Here is an 11,849-nt window from a genome sequence, read left to right on the forward strand (position 1 = left end):
GTAGTACAATATGAACTTTGTACACGTACACCATCGCATTTGTCACCACATCCTCTCCGCCACAGTGATATCATGAGGCATATTGGATGAAGATCTACAACGATCGTACTGTATACAACAATGTAGAGCATATAAATACATAGATCGCATCTGAATCTTGTAGAAGTTTCATGAGCAACGTCATCGGATATGACATCATCGAGCATTCTCGCATGTTCATTGGGTGCCAGAAAGGTACATGGAGATACTTTGACTATGTATGGTGTCACCAGCTTCTATAAGTGTACCAGTACAAGCCCAATCTACGCAGATACCAGTCTCTTCGAAATTGAAGCGTTTCCACTTTTTTTTTGTCCCAACCCTTGGAACTTCTCGGCTCTTGGACCGGAGAAGTCGACCCCACGGTGAAAGTTCCGCCAGTCATGCGATCCCACAGGTCTACTCCCGTACTCCAACTGCGAGAATATCCAATCAAAGATCGGTGTTGATACTGCAGTGGATCTCAACCAGATTGGAGCGGTCGTCGCGTCTAAGCGACCAATTACTCCCCCCAATTAGGCCCTGGGGGAGTGCAATTTTCGTTGACAGCGGACGAAAATCATTACTGAATTGAATCGAAATCAAGCAGGAAATCTACCCTTGAATTGATGATTCGGCCCAGGCATTTGGCATTTTACCGCACATGCCTCTCCGCCTGCCCCTCCATACGTTGGCCTCTCCACCCCTAACTCACAGTGCCTTTTTTTTTCCAGATCGTCGCGCCTCACCCCATCGGGATCGATCATTCCTTTTGTCCCTGGGTTTCGTCCACTTAGAGCGCCTCTGACCATTTAGACCTCGATCAACGGCCCCCGGGATTCTTTGGAGGCACTCATGAGCCCCATTCGGAGAGGTCCACTTCGATTGCTGGAAGCTTAGGCCTGTCGCAGTGTTACACCTTAATAATCCTATCGGGTACGATATTCACTGGGGTCTTCATTGCTGTATCTGCCTTTTAAAGGCGGCAGTCTCGCTCTTCGGATCTCTCCATTTCCCAAATCGAACCTAGTACGACCCACGCGATCTCTACCCGCACGATCGGTTCCTTCGCGTCTTACATCGGGTTCTCCGTCTACGCTTGAACGATTTCAGGACAATTTGAGTCGGATCAGATGGCCTCGCCGGCCCCCAAGGAGATTGGGCTGGGAATCCGGCGCCAGAGGTCGGAGAGTGTTGCAACCCCGAACCGGACGGACTCGTCGGAGTCGGTCAAACATCGCCCGGAGAACAGGGACCGGTCACAATCAGTTTCGCACTATGAGACCCAGCAGCCACCCAGTACTGGATTTGATCCCAGCGATCGAGTCTTCCCTATCCGGTCGGTAGTCTCGGTGGACCCAACAGCTGCTACCCAACAGAGATCTACCTCACGGGGAGCAGCATCGCCCACGAGAGATGGAGCTCGGCATTACCCTTTCATTGATGAGCGGACTTGGCATCAAATGAAATCAGAATCCGATGCGCAGTCATATCCTCGCCCCGATCCCGAGCACGCCGAACCTACGATCCCCACGGATATTTCTCGTCACGAGACACATGCCACCGGGAAAGAGACGGAGCTTGGGGCACACTCACTGGCGTCCGAGGTCAACCAGCATCCTGAAGTTTACGCCAAGCCTGTTCAGAGCGATAGTCAGTCCGGTTCAGGATCTACCGCTCACCCGAGATCGCAAACTGGGCCCCGGACAGATGAGGATCATTTGATGACTGCCCGCTTCAAACATGTCGTGACTGACAATGGTCACGCAATCATCACGGGTCGAGATGGCGAAGACCTTCAATACTGCGAAGACGAGCCTATCAGAATTGTTAGTAATACCCCTGGCTGTCAAAGATGCATTTGAACTGACCCATACTAGCCTGGCGCAATCCAAAGTTTTGGAGTGATGATTGCATTGCGAGAGCAGTCTCCGGACCAGCTCGTGGTGCGCGTTGTGAGTGAAAACTCGGCTGAATACTTGGGCTATACCCCAAAGGAGCTTTTTCAAGCCCATAGCTTCTGTGATATCTTAGACCAAGACCAAGCAGATCTTCTACTGGATCATATCGACTTTGTACGCGACGATGCATATGATCCCTCTGTGGATGGACCTGAAATATTTGCTCTGTCAATCTCTACACCTACAGGGGAAAGCCGTCGATTCTGGTGTGCAGCCCATGTCTGCCAAACTCAGAAAGACCTGATCATTTGTGAATTCGAGCTTGAATACGACGAGCGTAATCCGTTAGATATCCCAGGCTCTGCCACCCCGGGAAGCCCCACGGAAAACAGTACTTTGGGTTTTGTTCCAACGCCAGATCAGCTCGCCTCTTCGACAATGTCCATATCCCAGCCGCTTCGAGTTCTTCGTCGCAGGAGAGCAGAGACCGACTACTTATCCGTCCTCTCACAGCTGGAAACTCAACTTTCCCGATGCCAAGACTTGGAGCAACTTCTGAACACCACCGCAGGTAATGCCCTTTCCCGACCGTCTGGTTTCGTTCATTCACTCACAAATCACAGGTCTTGTAAAGGAACTTAGCGGCTTCCACCGAGTTTTGATCTACCAGTTCGACAGCAGCTGGAATGGAATGGTTGTCGCTGAGTTGGTCGATCCCAATGTCACGATTGATCTTTACAAAGGCCTTCATTTCCCTGCTTCTGACATTCCCGCTCAAGCAAGAGAGCTCTATAAAATCAACAAAGTCCGCCTTCTCTATGACCGCGACGCCATCACATCACGTCTAGTATGCCGAACGGTGGAAGATCTCGAAACGCCTTTGGACATGACGCACGCATATCTGAGAGCCATGTCGCCCATTCACATACAATATCTGAAGCACATGAAGGTCGTATCCTCATACTCGGTATCTATTAACGCATTTGGTGTAAGTAAAACCACTCCATGTCAATGTACCAACGCTAATTGAGCCTTCACAGGATCTGTGGGGTCTGATATCGTGTCACAACTATGGATCTCCTCGACGAGTTTCTTTCCCAGTTCGGAAGATCTGCCGCCTGCTGGGCGACATAGTGTCTCGCAATATTGAAAGACTCTCATACACATCTAGGCTTCAAGCAAGGAAACTCATCAATACAGTTCCCACCGAGGCCAATCCATCTGGGTAAGAACTGCAATTTAAATCATGGCCTAAGGTTTGCTGACGACATAAAAGTTACATCATTGCCTCAAGTGATGACTTGCTACAGTTGTTTTCCGCCGACTACGGTGTTCTCTCTATTCGTGACGAAACCAAGATTCTAGGCGATGGCTCAAATTCTCAGGAGCTTCTAGCCCTCCTCGAATTCCTTCGCCTTCGACAGTTGAGTTCCGTGCTCGCATCGCACGACATTGTCAAGGATTTCCCAGACCTTCACTATCCACCAGGGCTAAAGGCTATCTCAGGGCTGCTCTATGTTCCGCTTTCGGCAGGTGGTAGTGACTTCATCGTTTTCTTCCGCCGCGGGCAGCTCACTGAAATCAAATGGGCGGGTAATCCATATGAAATCGCGAAACGAAAGCAAACTGAGGGATATCTCGAACCACGTGAAAGCTTCGCAGCTTGGCGAGAGACCGTTCTCTCCCAGAGTCGCGAATGGACAGAAACGGATGTCGAAACTGCAGCAGTACTATGTCGTAAGTCCTTATGTCAAAACCCTCTACAAAAGAAGCTCCTCTAACCTTAATCTGAACAGTCGTCTATGGAAAGTTTATCAAAGTGTGGCGACAAAAAGAGGCGGCGATGCAGAATTCACAGCTCACTCGTCTTCTGCTGGCCAACTCAGCCCACGAGGTCCGGACCCCTTTGAACGCCATCATCAATTATCTCGAGATCGCGCTGGAAGGTGCCCTAGACGAGGATACAAGGGAGAGCTTAACCAGGTCTCACTCGGCTTCCAAGTCGCTCATTTATGTCATCAACGACCTCCTCGACCTTACGAATACCGAAAAAGGCCAAGAACTCATCAAAGATGAAAGCTTTGACCTTGAGGAAACTTTCAAAGAAGCAGCCCACATGTTCTCTGGCGAGGCCAAGCGGAAGAATATTTCGTTCACAGTGTCGGTACACCCTGGCCTTCCTCCATTGGTGCTTGGTGATCAGCGTCGCGTGCGACAAGTTCTATCCAACGTCATATCCAACGCCATCCAAAATACCGAATCTGGTGCAGTCACCACCGAGATCTGGCGGTCCCCGACGCAATCCGTTCCGGGTCATGTGGGGGTCGAGATCATGGTGGTTGATACCGGGGTGGGTATGTCGCATGACAAGCTGGAGGCCCTTTTCCACGAATTAGAGCAAGTCTCGACAGACGAGACTTATTATCCAGGCGAGGAAGAAAAGTCTCAAAGTCTGGATTCGCCCAAACCACCACAAAAACGTGTCTTGGGGCTGGGTCTTGCGCTTGCGGCAAGGATTGTTCGACACATGCATGGGCAGTTAGGTGTCAGGAGCGAGGAAGGAAAAGGCAGTCGATTCAAAATGTTGCTGCAGTTCCGACTCCCCGAGGGAGACACATCGCAAAATGAAGCGGCGATTGCCGCTGCGAACTCTGCTATTCCTCCGACACCACTGATCTCTGACAAGGAGTTCACTTTGGTAGGAGGATCACATGAGACCCGTGACACTAGACGGCGAAGCAATGAAAGCTTGCGCAGTGGTGACAGCTCTCGAAGTGGCCAAAGCGGAAGAAGTCAGGCAGATCGATTGATAAGTGCTATGCAAGAACCTGCGATGCACAAACGCAGCAACAGCCAAAACTCGCTTTCAAAACATAGAAGATTGTCATCCAGCCCTGTCAGTGCTCACAGTCACGCTTTGTCTAGAGGCTCGGCGCCAGCATCCAGTTTGAAACGCTCGTCCACAACACAGTCAGTGCATGATATTCATGGACATCATGGACATCTATCATCGGTTACGCACACCCCTCCAATCACTTTGCAACCTCTTGTCACACCGCCTCCTCCGGGAGTTGAGAACATCACAGATTCCGGTGTACCGATGGGTGCTTTGCGAATGTCGAAGCTATCTGCCAGCATCAAGTCGCCATCCCTTCAAACCATCGAGGACCGTTCCTATTTCCCGCGGTTTGATCCGGGTACAGGGTTCTCAAATGCAACATCCACGGCGCCTCCACCCTCCACCGCTCCTCCACCATCAACAGTACCTCCACCATCCACATCTCCCACCACCGTTCCCTCGACAACCGATTATGATCTGCTACATGTGCTTGTAGCAGAAGACGATCCGGTCAACAGCAAAATCATTCAAAAACGTCTGACCAAGCTCGGGCATACCGTGAAACTCACCAGCAATGGCGAGGAATGCGCCGGGGCGTTTGCCCTGGCGACGAAAGACTTCGATGTGATTTTGATGGATTTACAAATGCCCATTGTGGACGGAATGCAGGCTACTCGAATGATTCGCGATCTCGAGTCGAAAAAACCAAAGTCTGCGCTCCCAGACAAAGCTACTCAACATGGCCGGGTGCCTATCTTTGCTGTTTCCGCCTCCTTGCTTGAGGAGAATCGAGAGCTTTACATCGAGACCGGCTTTGATGGCTACGTCATGAAGCCCATACCATTTGCTAGATTGAATTTCTTCTTCAAGGGCTTGACGGACCCGGTTGCCCGGACAGAGGCCACATACACACCCGAGCGTGAATGGGAGCATGGCGGATGGTTCGAAACTCAATAACAGCGGCTCATCACTTCCACACATTCGAGACTCAACTCTTTCACCACTACTAATCTCTACATTCATGTTGACCTGCTTCATGTTTCGCAGGCGAACATCATCTTGTCTCCCTTATGATTCGCGCATCTCCCACGAGTTTTCAGCTTGGCATGACATACGGACCTGACGATTCTACTTATAATCTTCCTTTATAGCCTGCTTTTTGTACCTGCATGGACAGGCCCTGGTACACGAATTGGGCCTGTCATATATTTCGGCGTTGTGATCTTATTCGGGAAAAGTATACAGATACCCTTATTGGACATATTATTCTACTTCTACGATTCAAGCGAACCTTGGAACTTTGAATTTACACATCAAGTCCACGGGTATATCACTTATGCTATCATTCATCTGCTGGGAGGTTTCAAGGTTGTCGCATCAAAGCCTTGGAAGGTTGGAACTGCCCAGGGTCGTTTGCATCCATGGATGTTCCAAGGTTATCTCCAGGTCTCACATATGACGTTTGGTTCCCTCTTGCGCGCAAACCTTGGAATATCTAGTGCCCAATGAAATAGAAAGCGCCAAATTGAAATTTCGGAAATGTAACGCACGTTCGAAGTCAAGGGCAAAATGTCCCATTAGGTAACGATCAGGGTATATAGCAAAAACACGAGTGCCGCCCGTCATTATCCACACAAAGGTGAACGTCTTGATGATATATACAAAAAACAGAATCCCATCCCGAATATCGCGCAAAAAGCTAGCGAGTGTACTCAGCTTTGAAAAGCACATACCTCATTTTGGGGTCTCCAAAAGAGTCATCTCGACCGTCGATCGAGTCTCCGACTGAATCGGGGCTATGCTCTCCATATGCAAACGAATTGAATTCTCAGTTGGAATGGTCCCTCGCAATGCTTCGTGGAAGTCATACGTGCTACTGCGCGTCGAGGTGGGCGGTGGTGGACTAATAGTTCCAACAGAGCTAGGCAAAGTGCCCGATTCGACATTTCCAGACTGGCGAGGATTGTCGATCAGATCGAATATGTTCATGTCACCCGATCCTCCAGCATTTCGCTCAATGCCCTGACACAGGCTGCATGGGTGTGTGCGTGTCAACTCGCGAAGTTGGTTCAAGGCATAAAATTCAAGCTTGAGCTTGATGCAATACGCGAGTGACTTGAACGCGACTGCGAGATTGTGAATTTGGAACTCGAAAATGATGATTAGAATATCTAGCAATATTCCAAAGCCATTGACGAACAGGAGCCAGTATATCACCCTTCGCCCCTCGCGGCCTTTGACTTGGTATATAGGCTTGAGGGCTCGGAGTGCCTCGCCGAGGTATATGGCGCAGATCAGGGTATCTTGCAAGCCCAACACGGTGACTTGAAAGCGATCGAAGATCTGGGCTGCACGGAGACATCGCATGTCGCCGAGGTTGAAGCAAAGGAAAATACCAGTCATCGGGAGATGGAGGATGAAGAAGCTGGCTATGATCATCCATAGCACCCAGCGAATGTGCCGGACGTCGTTCACCACGAGGTGCAATCGGGAATAAAGCGCCACCGCTTGTCCGGTAACCATGCAAGTCCACCCAATAACAAACGGAATCGCTAAAGGAAGTCCCGAAGCCAGGTTCAGGTAACGGAGCTGGGCCATGAGGGCATGGACGAAAATTCCCCAAGCGGCAATTTGCATGCTCCAGAAGTAGACTCCGCGATATCTCTTGAAGCTCTCAAAGATAGAGAAGATCACTTCCACAGCACCGATCTCCGCAATGGAAAAAAGGGCTATTATTTCGACAACGAAGACATTCTCCCAGAGTAAGTCTTGTACCTGCGGAGGCAGGCTGCTGATTGGGCTATCCATACGGCAAGGGGATGAGACTGAGGACACACGAGAAACGAAGAAGGCCCCAGGCTATATGAAATGCACAGACGCAGGTCCCACACCTTAAACGGTCTAACCGCTTGATATGCGTCTCCGTAGGATCGGAGGATCGGAGGATCTCTTTGAGCCCCTCCCATCAACAACCTTGGAAGGGGGTGTGACAGCTAGATAGAGTTAGAACCAGACGGCCTCGAGCTCGTGTGAATGACGAGTCAGTCTCGGCGAATCCATTATTGGGTTAGAAAACTTGCGTGCAGTAGCAGTCTATGATGCCTAGTATCCGGGGATGTCAAGCAATGAGATCCGGACCCATTTAGGCGAACGGTACGGAGAGCCCGATGTTATGGAGAAATCCCTCTCAAGACATGGATTTGACCCCCTTATGTGATCAGATTGAGAGCTCATTGGACGCGACAAACGAATAGAGGCGAAAGAGCTATCGGCGACGACCAGGGTATCTCGGGATGTCAAACAAAGAAAACCAACTGCTCGCTTCCCGTTGGCGCTCCACAGCTTGAGCCCAGACCTCGAGAGTATTTGAAATGCGCAAAGCTGATCTCATTATTAGGAACTGTGATCGTCGGGGGGTTTTTTTGGGTTTTTTGTTCAGTTTTTCCATATCCGACCATTGACGACCGTTAACAAACGGGGGTTGAGCTATCTTTAGGTTGAACCTTTCGAAGCTAACAGATCCACCAAGTACTCCGCAAGGAGCAGAGTCTTTTTCGATTCGACTCAGCTGTACATAATACTCCATACTTCATGCAGGTTAGAATTTGACAGTTAGATTTAGACTGACACGTCACTTTCGAGAGTTCAAATGCATGGAACGGTGACAGTTGACCGACAGGAAAACTGTATATAATTAGATAGACCTTCAGCGCCTGAAACAAGATGGCTTAGAGGTGAATTCTCAGTTTGTCCATTATGCCCAGATGCATCTTTGCTACGTGGAGTTCGATATCAACTGAAGCCACACCGTGAGAGGAAAAGAGAGGGTCGCTGGCAGTGTGTATCCTCGAAGTGTTAGGTCTGCCCGAATTATAGTTGTTGTCTCAAAAAGAATAATATTTGGCACATCACCCCGTAGGTTAAGAGCATTCTGATTAGAGCTAAAAAAAAACCCTTCCCAAAGAAAGAACAAGAAAAAAGAAAGAAAAAAAGGTAGAACGTTCATGCAGGCTAAAAAAGAATTATGTGCCACAATTTTGTTATTTCACAGACGAGGACGGCCAGTCACGGGGAAGCAAGACACATCATAACGATCCAAGTTCATGACCTTGTCCCAAGCAGCAACAAAGTCCTTCTTGAACTTGTCCTGGGCATCAGAGCTACCATACAGCTCCGAAAGGGCGCGAAGCTCGGCGTGGTGACCGAAGATCAGGTCCACACGGGTGGCGGTCCACTTCTTGGCACCGGTCTTGCGATCGGAGCCCTCGAAGTATTCACTGTCAGCGCCAGTGGGCTTCCAGATCGTGTTCATGTCGAGCAGGTTAACGAAGAAGTCGTTGCTCAGCTGGCCAGGGCGGGATGTAAGCACTCCGTGCTTAGAACCATCCCAGTTGGCGTTCAGGGAACGGAGACCGCCGACGAGGACAGTGAGTTCAGGGGCGGAGAGTGTGAGCTGCTGGGCCTTGTCGACGAGAAGCTGCTCGGTGCGCACACGACGAGTGGAGTTTCCGTAGTTGCGGAATCCGTCAGCGAACGGTCGGAGCCAGCTGAATGATTCGACGTCGGTCTGCTCTGCGGTCGCATCGCTGCGGCCAGGGGTGAAGGGGACGGGGATGCCAGAGGAGCGCTCCAGAGCAGCAGATCCAGCCAGGACAATCAGATCGGCGATGGAAACACGCTTCTCGCCGTTCTGGGTCTTGTTGAAGCGCTGCTGTATGCTCTCCAAAACACTGAGGACCTCCTGCAGCTGCGCTGGGTTGTTGACATCCCAGTCCTTCTGGGGGGCAAGGCGGATGTGGGCGCCGTTGGCACCACCACGCTTGTCACCACCGCGGAAGGTTGAGGCGGAGGCCCAAGCAGTCGTGATGAACTTGATGGGCTCAACGCCGGTGGAGAGGATTTCGTTCTTGAGGGCGATGATGTCTCCGTTATCAATCAGAGCGGAAGAAGGAGCGGGAACGTAATCTTCCCAGAGGAGAACCTCCTTGGGGACCTCAGGGCCCAACCAGCGAGCACGGGGACCCATGTCACGGTGGAGCAGCTTGAACCAGGCGCGGGAGAAGGCATCGGCAAGCTGACCGGGGTTCTCAAGGAAGCGACGGGAGATCTTCTCATAAATGGGGTCGAAACGCAAAGAAAGATCAGTGGTCAACATAGTGGGCTTCTGCTTCTTGGTGGAGTCGAAAGCGTGGGGAATGATGGAGTCAGCATTCTTAGCCACCCACTGTTTGGCTCCAGCGGGACTTGTGGTCAGCTCCCACTCGAACTGGAACAGATATTCAAGGAACTGGTTGCTCCACTTGGTAGGAGTCTTGGTCCAAGTGACCTCCAGGCCACTGGTGATGGCGTGGGGTCCGGCTCCGGTGCCGTGTGCGTTGTGCCATCCCAGGCCCTGGGACTCAAGGCCGGCAGCCTCGGGTTCCTTTCCGACGTTGTCGGCACTAGCTGCACCGTGTGTCTTTCCGAAGGTGTGACCACCGGCAATCAAGGCGACGGTCTCTTCATCATTCATAGCCATGCGGCCAAAGGTGATGCGGATATCCCGCGCCGCAGCGACGGGGTCGGGGTTTCCATCAGGACCTTCGGGGTTAACGTAAATCAAACCCATGACGACCGCGGCCAGCGGGTCTTCGAGATCACGAGTCTTGATATCGCTCTGCTTGGTCTTCTCATCAGGAGTCTCAGCCTCATAACGCGCCTCGTTCGTGAACCAGACGTTCTCGCTTCCCCAGTAGACCGACTCATCCGCCTCCCAGACATCGGGACGGCCACCGGCGAATCCAAAGGTCTGCAGACCCATGGACTCCAAAGCGACGTTACCAGTCAAAAGCAGCAAATCCGCCCAGGAAATCTTGTTACCGTACTAAAAATATAGTTAGCACAAACATGCTATACTGAGGTATCAACATTTGCTCACCTTCTGCTTGATAGGCCAAAGAAGACGACGAGCCTTGTCTGTCAATCATTGCACAAGTTAGCATGTACAACATGAGGCTCGGCATGACTGAAAACCCACCGAGAGAGACGTTATCGGGCCAAGAGTTCAGCGGCGCGAATCGCTGTTGGGCCTGGCCACCACCACCGCGTCCATCGAAGACTCGGTAAGTACCCGCGCTGTGCCATGCCATGCGGATGAACAAGCCACCGTAGTGGCCGAAGTCAGCGGGCCAGAACTCTTGCGAGTCGGTCATCAAGGCATGGAGATCCTTCTTGAGACCCCAGTAGTCAAGAGTCTTGAAAGCAGAGGCATAATCAAAATCCTTGCTTTGAGGGTTGGTGGCTTCAGTGTGCTGGCGGAGGATATTCAACTTCAAGGCGTTTGGCCACCAGTCAGTGTTGCTGGAAAAAGTGTCAGTCTAGGACGCTACCACCCGCAAGAGCAGGGCGCGAGAGAAACCCCGGGAGAGTCATACCGAGTACCACCTCCAGCAACATTGCTCTTCTTGTGTGCAACAGGACATTCACCCATGATGTATAGATTGAAGGGGGGAATATAGCAAAGTGAGGTGAAGGAAGGGAAGCGGGCATCCCCGCAAATTTAAATGTTTGCGTGGGCCCAATGATGGGCCGTGTATTAAGCAGCTTTCTAATACCGAACGTCTGGCCACCGGTACCTTTCTAGATGACGCTACTCCGAACTTCTTCAGGTTATTATTGGCTCTACAGGCAACGCGATCCGGGGGCGTGCGGGGAAAAAAAGTCGCCTACCATTCTATTATACAGTGGTGGGCTCATTGGCGGAATGCGCCGAGGCGCGATCGATTCCGTTCGACTCCGACTACCTAGCTTCTAGAGCTGAAGCGATGATAAATCCAGTGTCGCCCACCAGGGGAGAACTTCAGCTTGTCTACTCGGTAGATCCTCTTTCAAGGTTACGGTTACAAAGTTCCGAGGTTCAACTTCGAACTGACTCAGCTTGGAGCTCTGGACAGATTACGTTAGCTGGGAGCTGGACCTTCCTAATTGGCTCAACTTCCCAAAGAGGCAGCTTTTTCCAGAGTCACATGATCTGCTTATTCACAAAGGGGGCTAGATCTGATGTAGACTAGCTTCGACGTTCCGGGGTTACTTTATTCCGAGATATGCTCAAT

At 51.1% G+C, this 11,849-nt stretch overlaps 2 protein-coding genes across 2 annotated transcripts; one reads left to right on the plus strand and one right to left on the minus strand.

Annotated features, from left to right (window-relative positions):
* Window positions 1-1,151: 1,151 nt before the first annotated feature.
* fphA (putative sensor histidine kinase/response regulator) lies at window positions 1,152-5,715 on the plus strand (the record flags this gene model as incomplete). Its single annotated transcript, XM_056952009.1, has 6 exons — window positions 1,152-1,847; window positions 1,899-2,490; window positions 2,543-2,907; window positions 2,960-3,144; window positions 3,196-3,656; window positions 3,716-5,715. The coding sequence occupies 6 exons, from the start codon at window positions 1,152-1,154 to the stop codon at window positions 5,713-5,715; spliced, it is 4,299 nt and encodes a 1,432-aa protein (XP_056815160.1).
* A 3,088-nt stretch (window positions 5,716-8,803) lies between these two features.
* Window positions 8,804-11,227, minus strand: cat2 (bifunctional catalase-peroxidase Cat2; the record flags this gene model as incomplete). Its single annotated transcript, XM_056952010.1, has 4 exons — window positions 8,804-10,621; window positions 10,676-10,713; window positions 10,775-11,097; window positions 11,172-11,227. The coding sequence occupies 4 exons, from the start codon at window positions 11,225-11,227 to the stop codon at window positions 8,804-8,806; spliced, it is 2,235 nt and encodes a 744-aa protein (XP_056815161.1).
* Window positions 11,228-11,849: the final 622 nt, after the last annotated feature.

This window comes from Penicillium brevicompactum, assembly GCF_028827555.1.
Source record: "Penicillium brevicompactum strain IBT 35665 chromosome Unknown utg000001l_segment0_segment1, whole genome shotgun sequence".
NCBI lineage: Eukaryota > Fungi > Ascomycota > Eurotiomycetes > Eurotiales > Aspergillaceae > Penicillium > Penicillium brevicompactum.